Here is a 15,123-nt window from a genome sequence, read left to right as displayed (position 1 = left end):
ATCTATTTTCAGAGAAAGGAAGGCTAATTAAGGAAATGGCCTTGGGCACTAACTGGGGTCATGGCCACCATAGTCTGAATAAATCCTTTACCACCATTGGCTTGAGGCCAGCAGCTCCCGGTCTCCCCTGCTTTACCTGGAACAAGGCCCAGTGGGGATGGTTTCCCCACTCCAGAGCCAGATCAGTGCTGGGGGAGCCTGCTCAGCCTTGAGTCCTCCGGGGAGCAGGGGGGCAGAGCTGAGCGGCCGACTGGCACTGGGCGGGAGGAGGGGACAACGGAGGGGGAGGTGGGGAGATCCGGCTGGAGGGGAGGCTCCAACGTCTCCTTCCTTCCTGGTTCCTGCAGCAGCTGCTGCCACTGCTCAGCTCTGCTAGGAGGGAGTCAGTGACTCAGAGACGGTGACTCAGAGGCGGAGCAGAGCGCGGGCCAAGGAGCACTGGCGTCCATGGACCCTGGGGTAAGGGGTCGTGCGGCACAGCCGACATCCCCCAAAGGCGCCCACCTGAAGCTGGGCAGGTCTGCGCCTTCAGAGCTGGGGTGGAAATGGAGGTGGGGAGGGCTACTCACCTGCCACCTCGGTGCCCATCCTCTTCCTGACACAGCCTCCACCTCCACCCACAAGCAGTGAGGGGCTAGGCTTCCCCCAGGGCCAGGAAAAGGCCACAGAGACACCGCTACAGCAGAAGAGTTTTGGAACTTTCAGTGGCCAAAGGCAGGAGTTTCCCCCGGGCCAGCCTCTGGCAGCGGTGGCCACTCTGCCCTGACCTCCCAAACTCCTCTACTCCATCGTGTCCCTGTCCCTTCCCAGTCTTGCTTCTCGAGTGCTTGCTGGCTCCAGAAGGTGATATGAGCTTCCTCCCCAACCTTGGGCTGCCTCACCCCTCCAGTGCCCTCCCCCAGCTCACACACACACAGCCTCCTGCATTATTGATGATCCTTGGAGCCGGGATGGCCAGGGCTGGTGCCAGGGCCGTGGGCACTGCTGTGGGACCTGTGCCGACTCCGCATGCTCTGGGCCACCTCCTCTCCCGCCCACAGTGCTTCCATTGGCCCAGTCCCCTGCTCTCTCCCAGTGGGTGGTACTTCTCAGGAGCCCCTCGGACTGGGAGAGTAGAAAGGGGATGACAAGGCTTTGGAGGACTGAGGGTCCAGGTGGGAATCTGGGGAGAGGCTTGATGGGAGGAGACACAGGAAAAAACAGGGGCTGCCTCAGGCCTCAGTTTCCTCCTGCAGAAAATGGGAGTGCAAGGACAAGAGGACATGGAGACCAACTGGTGGGGAGTTGGGGTGAAGGAGTTGGGGGGACTCTGCAGGGTGACCATGACAGAGGCATCTCCAGGCAGTGGTGGGGCCGTGGATGGTCCTAATATACAGACAGCCAGACTGAGATCTTGCTTGCCCTGTCTCTGACTCCCTCTGTCCTTTCTTGGAGCCTCTTCCTTCCCTTGCCTCCCATGCCTCACCTCTGAACACTCCCAGGGTATCCTCCCAAGAAAGCTCTGCATATTTCCTGGAGCCCTGGAGTATGTGCTGAAGGTGGGGCTGGGTGAACTTTTGGCTGCTTTCTCAGCACCAGCTGCAACCCTGTTCATCTCCCAGTGCAGTGGCTAGAGGGGGAGGGTGTGGGTCAGGGCAGGGTAGGGCCAGAGGTGAGAGGCTGGCAGGTGAGCTCTTATCCCAGAGGTGCTGGGGGTAAGAAGGCTGAAGGCGATAGCAGAGTCTGAGCTAATGAGGCCTCTCTCTTCCTTCAAGGGGCCCCTCAGGACAAGGTGATGTCCTTCCCCTTCAGCCCTGCTCTACATCCTCAGCAGAGAGTGGCCTCTCCCTTCTCCATGGACTTCCAAGAGAGGGACCCTCCCTCCCTGGCCGAGAGCACTCAGTCTTCAAAGCCCAGCAGTACCCAGCAGGTCTGGGGGTAGGAGAGCAGGCAGTGTGGGCCCTGGCTTGGCCCAAAGGAAGGGGACGATGTGGTGGCCTCATCAGCCACTCACCATCCTCTCTGTCCTGGACTGCAGGCCTCAGAGCTGTGGGAAGTTGTGGAGGAGCCTCGGGGCAGGCTGGAGACAGAGGTTATCAAGCCTGAGAGGCAGGAAGGCCACCTGCTCAAGAAGAGGAAGTGGCCCCTGAAGGGCTGGCACAAGGTAGGGTGGGCAGGATGAGGGGAGGAGTCTGACATGGGGGTGGGATAGGAATGGTGGAGGAGGCTACTGGGCAGTACAGGGTGTTTGTGTTCGAAAAGAAGAAAAATATGTGTTGTGGTTGCTCTCTTCCCCACACCCTTTCCTCTCTGCCTCCTGGGCTCCTGCTGTTCCTGGGCAATGTCACAGAGATACTTTGTGCTCGAGGATGGGATCCTGCACTATGCAACTACTCGGCAAGATGTGAGTCAGGGCCTTGGCTCGGGGCTGAGGGAAGAGTCTGGCCCCCAAAGGCCCTGGCAGGCAGGGGGCTGCTGGGGCAGACAGCAGAGTCTGAATCCCAGTTACACCATTTGAGGGAGGTGTGATGTTGGGCAAATGACTTCCCTGGGCCTCAGCTTCCTCATCTCTGAGACGGGAGAGTGCGAGTCCGTGTCTATAGAGTGGTCATGTTATGCGAGATAATACACATGAGGCTCTGTGGACAGTGGGTGGCACAAAAATGTCCCCAAGAAACGGGAGCTTTATTATCCTCATCCTTGCCCCCATACTCATGCTGGGAACCAGGAACTGAGGGCTAGACTCCTGGGTTCTCTCTAAGAGCACTTCAGCCTTGCAGGTTCCTGAGTGTGGGGGTATTTTTCCTTGCTTTAAAAAAAAAAAATTATTTTTTTCTGTGTCTCCCTAGAGCTTAGGATGTGACTTGAGATAGCAGGGTGTTCTGTACACAGTGGGATGATTGACAGGTTCCCGCCAATACTGTGACTTGGGGATGAGGGTGAGCCTGCTGCATGACTCTTGAGTCTCAGGGAGATAGTGGCTCATGGCCCTAGGAGCCTAAAACCATCCCCTTTTCCTACCCACCAACTCCCCATCCCAGATCACCAAGGGTAAGCTCCATGGCTCCATTGATGTGCGACTGTCTGTCATGTCCATCAACAAAAAGGCCCAGCGCATTGACCTGGACACTGAAGACAACATCTACCACCTCAAGGTGACATCCTGGGAGCCAGGGAGTGTGACTTGGCCCCCAGGCTGGCAGAGGAACTGCCGCATGCAGGAGAGGGGCTGGGGCTGAGGGGCTGTGGGCTGTCCCTGACTTTGACAAGAAGGAAATTCCACTGCATAAAACAACCAATGATAGATGAACCTGCCCGGTTGATTGTTATGTGGCACAGAGCTGAGGGCAAGCTGTGCTCGGCCTGCCTGCCAGTGGGCTTTGGCAAGCTGGGGGCTGTAGGGAGAGGCCCTGCTTGCCTGGAGACAGAGCCCTGACATCTTGCCCCTGGAAAGCAGTCCCTCCTTCCATGTATCCCTCCCTCTCTCCTCTCTTCTGCAGATCAAATCCCAGGAACTGTTCCAGAGCTGGGTGGCCCAGCTGCGTGCCCACCGCCTGGCCCAGCGCCTAGACACGCCCTGCGGCCCGCTACCCAGCACCGCTCACCGGAAGGTCAGATGGGCCCTGGGGTGGGGACAGATGAAGTGGTGGTTGGGGTGGTGGCTGTGGGGAACGGTGAGGCCCAGGGAGGCAGGCACTGGCCTTCCTGACGCTCAACTCACCCCCTAGGTTGCTGGTGGTCAGCTTCCAACAGCAGGTAGCACCTCGGCCCTTCCTGGAATTGGACCTCGGGAGAAGGTGTCTTCCTGGCTGAGGGACAGCGACGGGCTAGACCGCTGCTCCCATGGTAAGGGGCTGGCCCAGTGTCTCTGTGGGCAGGGCCACACTGTCAGGTATAGGTACATCGGCAGTCACAAAGTGGGGACATGTTACCTCTATCCCTGCCTTTGGGGAGCCCCTGTCTGATGGAAACAGCCTCTGCCTCTAAGCTGGTCAGTTGGCTCAGACTTTGCCCTGGGGAGCCCCCGTCTTACAAAGGAGAGTGGGGCTCAGGCCCTCCGCCTATAGACGGACTGGACACGGGCAAGGACTCACAGAAAAGAAGATACTGGATGGCAACACAGGGGCTGGCAGGTGGTCCTGAGGAGTGCAGCTAGGGAAGGGATGTGCCCTAGAATCATGGCTCCTGGAGTAGGGACTATATGTTGGCCTGGGAGAAGGAAGTGCAAACCAAGTAGAGAGAGGGATGGCGTGCACCCTCCACCTGTGTGAGGTAGCAGAGCTAAGGTGTGATCTGGGGCCAAAGAGAGGATTTGGATTTGGCTGCAGGCTCTCCCAGGAAACCAGGTGAGGCCAAACTAAGGGGTGGGCATTGGGAACCACTTTGGGCTCATGAGTGGGCGAGGGGAAGGCACTGTCAGGATTTCGATGGCTGCCAGGTGAAATCTTTGGAGGAGGAAGGAAGCTGAGAGACAGACTTGGGTTGCTCCGGCTGGCGTTGGGACAGGGACTTCCTCGTTCGCTTTCCCCTCAGAGCTCTCTGAGTGTCAGGGGAAGCTCCAGGAACTACACAGACTTCTCCAGAGCTTGGAGTCCCTGCACCGGATCCCCTCAGCCCCTGTGATCCCCACACACCAGGTAAAGCCGGGAGGAGGCAGGTCCTGCCCCGGGCTCTCTCCCACTTGCTGCCTTCATCCCCATCGCTTGTCTGGGATGGGTCCCTGGCCCTCCCTCGGTCACGCAGTTTCCTGAGAGCCACCACCTGCCTAGTTGCCTCTCTGCCCCTTGTCCAAACTCCCTTTGGAGCAGCTCCTTCCCCCTGTGCCCTGCATCTGCCACTGAGTCGGTCTTCTTCCTCTGGGGTGTCACTTGTCCCCAGCGCCTGGCCCGGGCTGTCGCTCCCTCTGCCCTCCTCTGGGCTGTCTGCCTTTCTCCTGGGCTGTGACGGGTGCTGCCTCTTCCCCCCACCCTGAGAGTGGAAGTCCCCACACCTGACTTGCCAGGCCTCCGTGACGACTGAGAGACCCAAGAAGGGGAAACGGACCAGCCGCATGTGGTGCACGCAGAGCTTCGCCAAGGACGACACCATTGGCCGGGTGAGGTGGGGCCTGAGCCCCAAGTTGCTGGGGTGGGGTGGCCTGAAGGAGGATGACCCCTTAGAACCCTCGCCTTCCCCTACAGGTTGGTCGTCTCCACGGCTCTGTTCCCAACCTGTCTCGCTACCTGGAGTCCCGGGACCCCTCAGGCCCTCGTGGGCTGCCACCCCCAGACTACGCCCATCTGCAGCGCAGTTTCTGGGCCCTGGCCCAGAAGGGTAAGTGCGTGCTGGAGGGGCAGCGAGGGTGGGCAGGAGGGAGGGGGTGAGTCTGATGGCCTGCCATGTCCATCCAGTGCACAGCTCCCTCAGCAGCGTGCTGGCCGCCCTCACTGCTGAACGGGACCGACTGAGGGACCTGCCCCCAGGCTCAGAGCTCTCAAGGATGGCGGTGAGGCTAGGGGAACAGCTGGCAGTGGAAGGAGAGGGCTGGAGGCCTGGGGGCTGAGAGCAGACCTGGGCTAAAGGGGGGAGGCCTGGCAGAGGCTATCTCTGCAGGTGGGGAGGCCTTGCGCCTCCTGGCACCCTGTCCCCTCACCTCTCCCTGCAGGTCTCCGAGGCCCCAGCTGGCCAGAGGCGCCTCCACTCGCTGTCCATCTCTTCGGACACCACCGCGGAATCCTTCAGTTCTCTCAACCCCGAGGAGGTGAGGAGCCAGCGGGCTGTGGGGCTGTTTCTCCTGGGCCTTCTTCCTGAAGCAGGAGCGATGGCCCCCAGGGGCGGGACAAGGTTGGTTTCCAGCCCTGAAGCAGAGCCCACAAATCCCAGCTCCACCCACTTCACATAACATCATCACCTTCAGCAGCAGCATCTTGCTCAGTCCTCAACCATGTGCTGCATGCTTTTACTGCTAATTCAGAGTCCTATGAGGCAGTTAGGGAGCCCTAGTAGTGCAGTGGTTAAAGCACTCAGCTGCGAACCAAAAGGTTTGTGATTCGAACTCATCAGCCGCTCCACAGGAGAAAGATGTGGCAGTTTGCTCCCATAAAGATTTACTACCTGGGAAGCCCTATGGGGCAGTTCTACTCTGTTCTACAGGGTCGCCGTGAGTCGGAATCGACTCGACGGCCGTAGATTTGGTTTTGGTTTGGATGAGGCAGTTGTTCTTATGCTTAAGTTTATAGCCCAGGAAACTGAGACTCAAATTGTCTAATGAATGGGCCCAAGCTCCCGTAGTTATGGGTTGGGGAGACGCTCTAGAATCAATCCCTAGAGTTAGGACTTCTGAGCACAGGCTCTGGGGCCGTCCTCTGTAGGCCGTCCTCCATGCCTCCACTACGTGCCAGTTTTGCCACCCTGAACCACAGTGTCCTCGTCTGCAAAACAGGAGTAATGGGGGTAATAACTACACCCACCTCATCAGGTGGTTGTGAGGACTGAATGAGGTAACACGTGCAAAGGACCTGGAGCAGACTCGGAGTCAGTGCTCAGGAAGTGTAAGCAGTTATGGAACCTGAGTCCCCTTACTCACAGGCTGGTGTTCATTCCACTACTGTCGTTCCCCCTCGGCTCCCTCTGCCCCTTCCTCCAGCTCACAGGCAGGTGTCCCCCTCAGGCTGTGAAAGTGCCCAGCTGTGCTGCTCTCTGAGGGGAATTGTCAGGCAGGGGACGCTCTGCCGACTCTCCCGTTGCAGCTCTGGGGCCTCACCACCCATCTGGTTCCCACAGCAAGAAGCTCTGTACATGAAGGGGCAGGAGCTGACCCCCCAGCTGTCCCAGAGCAGCATCCTGTCCCTTGCTGATTCCCACACAGAGTTCTTCGATGCCTGCGAGGTCCTCCTCTCTGCCAGCTCTTCTGAGAATGAGGTAAAGGAGGAGACAGTGAGAGGGAAGGGACCTGGGAACATAGAGTGAGGTCCAGAGAGACTAGAATCTATAGGTTCTGAGTCCTAACTGCCTCAGCCACTATCCGTGGGAACACATTGAAACCTGCAGAGCCTGTGGGGCCCTGCTCAGAAATCTCCCAGTTTGACATACATTATCCCCTTTGGGTTCTCCAGAAACTGCTGCCTCGACTCCAACCCCAGTCATCCTCCTGTGACCTTGTTTCCACCTCAGCACTCCCCTGACTCCCAAACCCTGAGTCTTAGTCAGTCTTCAACGACCCTTCTCTTTGTATCCTGCTAAGTCCCTGTGCTTCCTCCCACCAATCATAGGGCCAGGCCCTCCCCCTGCAAGGTGGCCAGGCACACTCTGTGATGCCAGGCCTCTTGGGCATGCCTTAGGCCTCAGACTCCCCAAATACTGCCCAGCTGCCCGGGGGCACAGTCTGCCCGGCCTGTCATCTGTCCTGGCCCAGGGCTCAGAGGAGGAGGAGTCGTGTACCAGTGAAATCACCACCAGCCTGTCCGAGGGGGTGCTGGACCTCAGGGGAACTGAGCGCTGTCAGAAAGGTGCCAGCCGGGCGCGGACAGAGAGGGCCGGGGGTGGTAGAGAAAGGCGGTGTTATCCGTGGCCCAGGCCCCATGGGGAGGCAGTCCCTTGTGGATTTGGGTGCTGACCCTGGAGGTGACCCCAGAAATAAGGAAGGCGTAGGTGTGAGTTGGGGAATGTTCCAGGAGTGGATCCAGGGAAGGGTCAGGGTCAGGCCTGGGAGAGAGCTAACCCTCCAGGAGGCTGGGAGGCTCGCATTGGGATTCCACTTGACCACTTTTTAGCTGCGTGGCTTTGGACTTGTCATTTGACTTCTTGGAGTCTGTTTCCCCATCTGTAAAATGGGCCGAATAATCTGTATCCCGGTGCCTGTTTCTGTGTTTATGGGAGGGTACAGAAGGCCATGGTGAGGCCTGGGGACAGCTCCTGGGACGTGGGATTCCGGCAGTGGGAACTGTTCTCCCAGTCCCCGGAGGAGCTGGGTAAGAAGGCTGGGGCCTGGGAACATGTACATATGTGAGCACCTCAGGAGGTTTGGAGGCAGCTCGGCCTGGACTCGCATGTGGGCTGTGCGTCTGGGATGCCGGTGCCCAGAGGGAGAGTAACGAGGCTGGGCTGGGCCCCAGCGGGCTGTGTTCCAGGGAGAGCTGCGGGGCCGCCCCGCCGCCGCTGCCTGCCAGCGGCCAGCGGGCCCGGGACCGACGTGAGCCTGTGGAACATCCTGCGCAACAACATCGGCAAAGACCTCTCGAAGGTGTCAATGCCTGTGCAGCTCAACGAGCCACTCAACACTCTGCAGCGGCTCTGTGAGGAGCTCGAATACAGCAGCCTCCTGGACCAGGCCAGCCACATGGCCGACCCCTGCGAGCGCATGGTACCTGCCCCCAGGCCCCCAGCTCCCAGGATAGCCTGGCTGGGCTATTCCACTTGCTACTGAAGGTCCGCCCCAGGTCCCCAGACCTTGCTCACAGTAGGGCAGGTCCCTTCTCCTGGACCTGCCTTCTCTAGGCTGTGTCCCCTGCTCAGTGGCGTTCTTCCTGCCCCTCCCCCTGCAGGTGTACATTGCAGCTTTCGCTGTCTCTGCCTATTCTTCCACGTACCACCGAGCGGGCTGCAAGCCCTTCAACCCTGTCCTGGGGGAGACCTATGAGTGTGAGCGGCCTGACCGCGGCTTCCGCTTCATCAGTGAGCAGGTATGGGCCCCGAGAGCCGAGGGCTGGCTCATAGGTGCTGGGGCAGGGAAGGAGCTGGGCTTCAGGGAGGGGAAGCTGGGGGCCAGAGGGCCCAGGGTGTGGGGGAGGGAGAATGGGGCAGTCTGCTCTGTGCCAGGCCCTGTGCCACGTGCTGGGAGCTCCAGCTTATTGCCCAGACAGAATTGTTGAAACAAGGAGTTACTGTCCCATGTCCTAAGGGTCTAGAGGCAGGATCATGGAAGTCAGTAGGAGGTTATTCAACTCTCCCTGGGAAGGCATGCTCTAGGGGCAAGGCTGGAGCTAAGTCTTGCAGGATGAATAGGAGTTGGCCAGGAGTACCAGGGGGTGGGGAGAATGGGATGCTCCAGACAGGAGAGAGGAATGGAGAGGAGAGGGCGTGTCTGGGAAGAGTTAGAGATGTGGCTGGAGGACAAGGCAGGGCCCGACACCGAGGAGCCTGTGGGTGAAGGTAAAGAGGTGGTTGTTTTTGATTCTGAAGGCCATGGGGAGTCACTGGAGGATTTTCAGCAACAGAGTGACAGGCCCAGAGCTGCACTTTACAGAGAACACTCAGGCAGTGTGTGGAGATGGGTTGGAGAGGCCATTAGGAGACTACTTCAGTCAATGCTGTGAGAGCATTGAGGGCTTGCACTTAGGCCAGGGCCACGGATTAGGTGGACTTGGATTCAGGAGATACTGATGTTACCCTGGGCGGGACCCAGTGGTCAACAGGTGTGCTTGTGTAGGGGGATAGGGGATGTGGCTAATGAGAGGGAGATGTCTGGAGTGGCCTCGATTTTCTGGTTGCGTGGGTGGTAGCGGTGCCTTTTAGCCAGATAGAGAGTATGTGAAAGAGGTAATTGAATTAGGGAGACACATTGTCCATGTTGGGTTTGACTTCCAAGGGGAGGTGTCCTGTAGGCTCTGGGTTATGTGGGCCTGGGGCTCCTCAGGAGTACTGGGTGGAGCTAACCAGTCAGGGGAGTCCCAAGTTTAGATGGTGGGAGAACTCATGGACTCCTCACAGGAGGGTGTCTGGGGAGGAGGGCAGATGGAAGGTGGGGGAGTGAGGGAGGGGAGCATCGCAAGGAGGAAGATTACCACAGTGGGGGAAGGAAGGAAAGAGGGAGAGAGGATGGTCCCCCAGACTTAGCCTGTGGAGGGGTGGGGGTGTCATTGGCTTCCTGGCCAGGGAGGTGTCAGAGATGGGATGAGGCAGAGGCTGGGTTACAGTGGGTGTGGAGAAAAATGAAGATAAAAGAAGCAAACAAAAATGTAGATAATTTTCAAAGAATTTTACCATAAGGGAAGAGGAGAGAGAGAGGGTGGCAGCTAGAAGGGCATAAAAGGTTGCATTTTGTTGTCGTTTAGACCTCAAATGTTTTTGAAAATACAGCAAAAACTCCACACAGTTCAATAGTGTGCACAATAGAAAATAAGTCTCCCTCCCACTTGGGCCCTCTGAGGGGACTATAGCTACCAGTTTTTGTGATTCCTCCCAGAAATGTTTATGCAGATGCATGCCAAGATGGGCAGGTGTAGAAAGGGAAGGTTTACTATTTTTTACTTCAGGAGAAACAGGAAATATTTCTATTCTGAGAGAAAGAGAACTATAAAGGGAGAGCCTAATTGTCCAGAAGAGAGAGAGGGATGGAAGAGAGAGGGCTTGTGGAGGGGGAATGGGATGGGGGAGGGGAGAAAGAGGAGAGGACCCTGACCTGGAAGCAGTAAGTTTCCAGGTGGCAAAGGTAGCTTAGGAGGCCGGAAGTGGAAGGAGTTGCATCTTCCTTTCCGTTTTCCTGATTGCAGGGCGATGTGGTTTGAAGGAAATAGAGCCTTTTAGGAGTGGGTGAGGCCTGGGTCTGGGCCCTCACAGGAGGATTGCTGGGTGATGCTGAGGGCCCATATGCAGATACTATGTAGAATGAGAAGTTTCACTGTGTGTGTGTGTGTGTGTGCGTGTGTGTGTGTATACACCTGCATGCATATGTACTATAGTTTGGTGGCAGGAGGAGGTGTATGTATTTGGGCTGAAGAGCTGTAGCCCAGGAAGGGCTTAGAAGAGGCAGGTACTGGGGATTTCCTGGGTGAGTGGTGGGAGAAGGTTGCTGAGGGTACTGGTGGCTGATATGATGGGTCTAGGCTGGGAGGGAAGGACATGAAGCCAGGATGGGGCTGACAGGCTGTGAGGAAGTGGAGCAGTTGTGGAGCTGGAAGTCTTGGCCAGAGCCAGGGCAGTCAGGGAATCCAGAGAGAGGCAAGGAGGGTAGCTGTGAGATGTTGACATTGAAATTCCGGATGTGGTGGTGTTCTAGCCAAAAACAAGGCTGAATTTTCAAGGGGGTGGTGTGGAAGCTGCAGGGGAGGTGATGGTGAGGGAAGAGGGGAGGGTGGGTTTCAGGCAGGGCCTATGACATGGTTAGGGGAGTCTGTAGGCTTGAGCAGGGTTCTGAAGGGCACCACAGGCAGGTTGGCAGGAGGGCTCCAAAGGGGAGCGAGTGAGAAGGGACAGCATGAAGGTCTGTGGGGAAAAGAGGATTACTGGTGGGTTGGAATCTGGGTGGCAGCCAAGGCTGTAGGCAGAGAGACCTGGTTTGCAGGGGAACTGGGGTCGAGGGTAAGGGTTTTGGGGGGTCCTGGAGGTCAGGAGCAGACCCTAAGGTCCTCAGGGGCAGCCTCAAGAGAGTGTCTTCTCTGTGCACCAAGGTCTCCCACCACCCTCCCATCTCAGCATGCCACGCAGAGTCTGAGAACTTCATCTTCTGGCAAGGTGAGGAGTGGGGTGGGGTGGATCTGGGTGCAGGGCAGATGGGGGAGGGACTGGAACACCCTCTGCTGTTCCCCCTCCCTCCTCCATGCAGACATGAAGTGGAAGAACAAGTTCTGGGGCAAATCTCTGGAGATCGTGCCAGTGGGGACAGTCAATGTCAGCCTGCCCAGGTGTGTATCCTGAGCTCTCAGCAGCCAGGCTCAGCTCACAGGTGATGGGGTGGTGCAGGGGAGGGTGGACAGACTAGAAAGGGCTGGCCTGAGGCTCACTGGGGTGGAGCAAAGTCTGCATGTTTTACACCTATATTCACAGCTGTTGTTGTTGTTAGTTGCCACCATGTTGATTCTGACTCGTGGCAACCCGATGGGTGCAAAGTAGAACTGCTCCAGGGTTTTCAAGGCTGTGACCTTTAGGAAGAAGTTTGCCAGGCCTTATTTTCAAGGCGTCTCTGTGTGGGTTTGAACCACCAACCTTTTGGTTAATAGACCAGCATTCAACTGTGTGCACCACCCAGGGACTCCGATGTTCACAGCAACTGCTGGTGAAACTCTTAGAATGGAAGGGCCCTTGGAGGTCATCTAATTCAGTGGCTTTCATACTTTTTGGACCATTGCTCACAGAAATACATCTGATACTTCAAGACGGCACACACACACACAAACACACGCTGAAACCTAAATTGATTTCAGGGCTAATGGGTCACAAGCCACATTTGAAAACATCTAGCTCATTTTACAGGTTCGGGGGACTGAAGCCAGAGAGGAAAAGGGGCTTAGCGAAGTGTTCTGGGAATTAGCTAGAAGGAAGTCAGTGTAGTGGGTAGGAGAGAGCCTGGATTTGGAGTCAGAAGTCAGGTGAGAGTCTTGATTCTGCCACTTAGTGGTTATGCCAGCCAAGAAAAGACTCGGTCCCTCAGAGCACTGAGTCTGTTCATCAATAAAATAGGAGTAATAAATAATACCCAATAGAAGTAAGGATTAAACATGGTAATGTCCATGAACGTATCTACCCTAGTCCCTGGTACCCAAGGGCAGGGACCACGTCTATGGTTTTATCCCCATCCCTTAGGCACGCATAGCTGTATAAGTGAATCCAAACATGTGAATTGAATACATTCTGGGAAGGGGGCTCTGCTTTATAGATATAAGTCATTCTTCATGGGACAGCCAGAACCAGAGCCCCAGGTTCTTTCCATAGCCTCATGCAGCCCGCTCCAGCGAGACAGGCACTCCCTGACTCGGGGTGCCCTTCATGCCCTGTCTCTCCCAGGTTTGGGGACCACTTTGAGTGGAACAAGGTGACGTCCTGCATCCACAACATCCTGAGTGGCCAGCGCTGGATCGAGCACTATGGGGAGGTGCTCATCCGGAACACCCAGGACAGCTCCTGCCACTGCAAGATCACCTTCTGCAAGGTGGGCACGCTGCACACACCTGGCCAGCTGCCCCAGCAGCCCCTGCTTCTGGAGGTCACCCTGGGTGAGGGGGGACACCTTTCTAAGCCCCCTCCCTCCCCCACCCCAGGCCAAGTACTGGAGCTCCAACATCCACGAGGTACAGGGTGCTGTGTTCAGCAGGAGTGGCCGCGTCCTCCACCGGCTCTTTGGGAAGTGGCATGAGGGACTGTACCGGGGACCTCCACCGAGTGGTCGGTGCATTTGGAAACCCAGTAAGTGGGGTTGTCAGGGAGGGCTGGACAGGGGGAGGGGAGCTACAGCACAGTCCACCTGCCCCAGCCCCATGCCTTCCCCCCAGACTCCATGCCCCCAGACCATGAGCGCAACTTCGGCTTCACTCAGTTTGCCTTGGAGCTGAATGAGCTGACAACAGAGCTGAAGCGGTCACTGCCCTCCACTGACACGCGGCTCCGGCCAGACCAGAGGTCAGTGCCAGCAGGGGCCGCACTACAGCACTGTGCTTGCTCCCTCCTCCAAGGAGCTGGGACAATGCCCTTCCTACGATGAGGTGCCTCTGGGAAATGGGGCCTGATTAGGGGACGGGCCTGGGCCGGGAACAAAGGCCTTGGCTTTGGGGCCCCTGAGGGTGGGCAGCTCTGCTGACTGCATTCTGAACCCTCAGGTACCTGGAGGAGGGGAACATACAGGCCGCCGAGGCGCAGAAGAGAAGGATCGAGCAGCTACAGCGAGACAGGCGCAAAGTGATGGAGGAGAACAACATTGTCCACCAGGCTCGCTTCTTCAGGTGCCTCCGCCTCCCTCTCTGCCCTGCGTCCCTCTACAGCCCAGGCTCCCCTGCCTCCTTCGCTTTGACCCCTTCCTGTTTTGAGTGGGGGCACGCAGTGGGAGACAGCATGCCAGGACCCTGAGGCTCGCCTTCCCTTCCATCCTGCTGTCTCCCCTCCAGGCGGCAGACGGACAGCAGTGGGAAGGAGTGGTGGGTCACCAACAACACGTACTGGAGGCTGCGGGCTGAGCCCGGCTACGGGAACCTAGATGGGGCTGTGCTCTGGTAGCCCTGGCCCCAGGGACAGGAGGCTCGGCTCCATACTCCTTCTGCCTCCACCTCCCACTACAGACCCTTGGGCAAGGCCAGGCTCCTCTGCTCTCACTGTCCTGAAGACCAAAGAGGCAGCCGTGGCTCTGGCCGTCTCCCCTCAGCTGGCTGGAGGGGCTGCATCTCAGCCCAGCCCCCACCCCGTGGTTTGGGGTGGGAGGCAGAAGTTGTGGTCCCCAGTCTCTTTGCCCCAGACAACTGGCATGTAAGACCCTTCTCGCTCTGTCATCCCTCGGCCTATCCTTCTTGGGGTGCTTGGGGGAGACTCCAGGCTTCCCGGGATCTGTTCCCCATTTCAGTGCCTTCCTAGGACATGGGGGACCCCTTGCTGCTCCCCAGGCTTCCTATGCCCAGGGTTCTGGATGGGCTGTGAGTCTGGAGTGCGTGAAGGAGAGGAGCTGACTTTTTCTTCCACCCCTGCACCCCTGTCGTGTCACCAGGACCTCCTCCCCTCTGCCCTGCCCTGCAGGGCCTCCTCCAGCTCCCTTAGTTCTGGAAATCCCTGCTGTCCTACCGGATCCCTTTCCCAAACTGCAAGATGCCTGCAGCTTTCAGCTCCCCATCCTCAAGTGACATCCTTCATCCTCAGCTCAGAGATCCTCCAGAGTGGACAAAGCCTCTCCAAGAGTGGGGAGTGGACTAGGCAGACAGGGCATCTGGCTGAGACCCACCAGAAGGGAGTGAGTGCATTTGAGAGTGTGAGTTTGTGTAAGAGTGTGTGTGTGTGTGTGTGTGTGTGTGTGTGTGTGTATGTACCAGGTACTGTTCGCAGGCGAGCAGGATTCCTTAATGTAGCCAGGACCCCCCTGTTGGATGTCCACCACCATTGCTGCTCATTTTCTCACAGTCTGGCTCTGATTAAGGTGAATCGCTCTGACATTCCAAGCTCCAATAAAGACTGTCCCAGACTCTGACCTGTGCCCAGTCATTTAAAAGTACATGTTCTCAAGCTGGGTGGAAGGCCCATAGCCACCCACTTACCTGAGCTAAAACCCGACATCACCTTCCTTCTCCCTTACTCCTACATTCTGTCACTGCTACCTCAGCCACCTCTCAGCTCTGGCCCTTTCTCTCCATTGCACCTGACTTAGGCTGGGTCCTTAGCAACCCTTGCCTGGACCATTGCGGTAGCCTCCCAGCTGGCTGCCAGTTACATCCACTGTAAGGCTGGCGTTTAGGGGGAGATTTTAAAAGAGAAAAT

At 57.5% G+C, this 15,123-nt stretch overlaps 1 protein-coding gene across 5 annotated transcripts; it reads left to right on the top strand.

Annotated features, from left to right (window-relative positions):
* Positions 1 to 304: 304 nt before the first annotated feature.
* Positions 305 to 14,612, top strand: OSBPL7 (oxysterol binding protein like 7). 5 transcript variants are annotated; one of them, XR_010318352.1, is made up of 24 exons: positions 311 to 459; positions 1,755 to 1,909; positions 2,018 to 2,143; positions 2,330 to 2,383; positions 3,021 to 3,134; positions 3,480 to 3,590; positions 3,708 to 3,825; positions 4,513 to 4,616; positions 4,982 to 5,074; positions 5,160 to 5,292; positions 5,370 to 5,464; positions 5,624 to 5,719; positions 6,742 to 6,879; positions 7,373 to 7,466; positions 8,073 to 8,320; positions 8,502 to 8,639; positions 11,346 to 11,409; positions 11,501 to 11,579; positions 12,679 to 12,823; positions 12,933 to 13,077; positions 13,164 to 13,290; positions 13,488 to 13,610; positions 13,773 to 14,127; positions 14,363 to 14,612. XR_010318352.1 is itself a non-coding variant. In XM_064271165.1 (23 exons), exons 2-23 carry the CDS (start codon positions 1,775 to 1,777, stop codon positions 13,879 to 13,881), a joined length of 2,589 nt encoding a protein of 862 aa, XP_064127235.1. In that variant the 5' UTR covers positions 311 to 459; positions 1,755 to 1,774; the 3' UTR covers positions 13,882 to 14,612. The 5 variants fall into 5 exon arrangements, 3 of the variants coding, with proteins under 3 accessions (XP_064127236.1, XP_064127234.1, XP_064127235.1); XM_064271165.1 differs by having other exon boundaries at positions 13,773 to 14,612; XR_010318353.1 differs by lacking the exons at positions 13,773 to 14,127; positions 14,363 to 14,612 and having other exon boundaries at positions 309 to 459; positions 13,208 to 13,290; positions 13,488 to 13,600.
* The last annotated feature ends 511 nt before the right edge of the window (positions 14,613 to 15,123 follow it).

This window comes from Loxodonta africana, chromosome 18, assembly GCF_030014295.1.
Source record: "Loxodonta africana isolate mLoxAfr1 chromosome 18, mLoxAfr1.hap2, whole genome shotgun sequence".
NCBI lineage: Eukaryota > Metazoa > Chordata > Mammalia > Proboscidea > Elephantidae > Loxodonta > Loxodonta africana.
Note: the sequence above shows the minus strand (reverse complement) of the source record. Positions and strands in the feature narration are given on the sequence as shown.

Excerpts from the sequence above, each read along its gene's own strand:
- OSBPL7 (XM_064271164.1), top strand. The coding sequence starts at position 1,775 with ATGTCCTTCCCCTTCAGCCCTGCTCTACATCCTCAGCAGAGAGTGGCC. Across the intron at positions 1,910-2,017 it reads AGCCCAGCAGTACCCAGCAG|GCCTCAGAGCTGTGGGAAGT; the intron begins GTCTGGGGGTAG and ends CCTGGACTGCAG. Across the intron at positions 2,144-2,329 it reads CCCTGAAGGGCTGGCACAAG|AGATACTTTGTGCTCGAGGA; the intron begins GTAGGGTGGGCA and ends GCAATGTCACAG.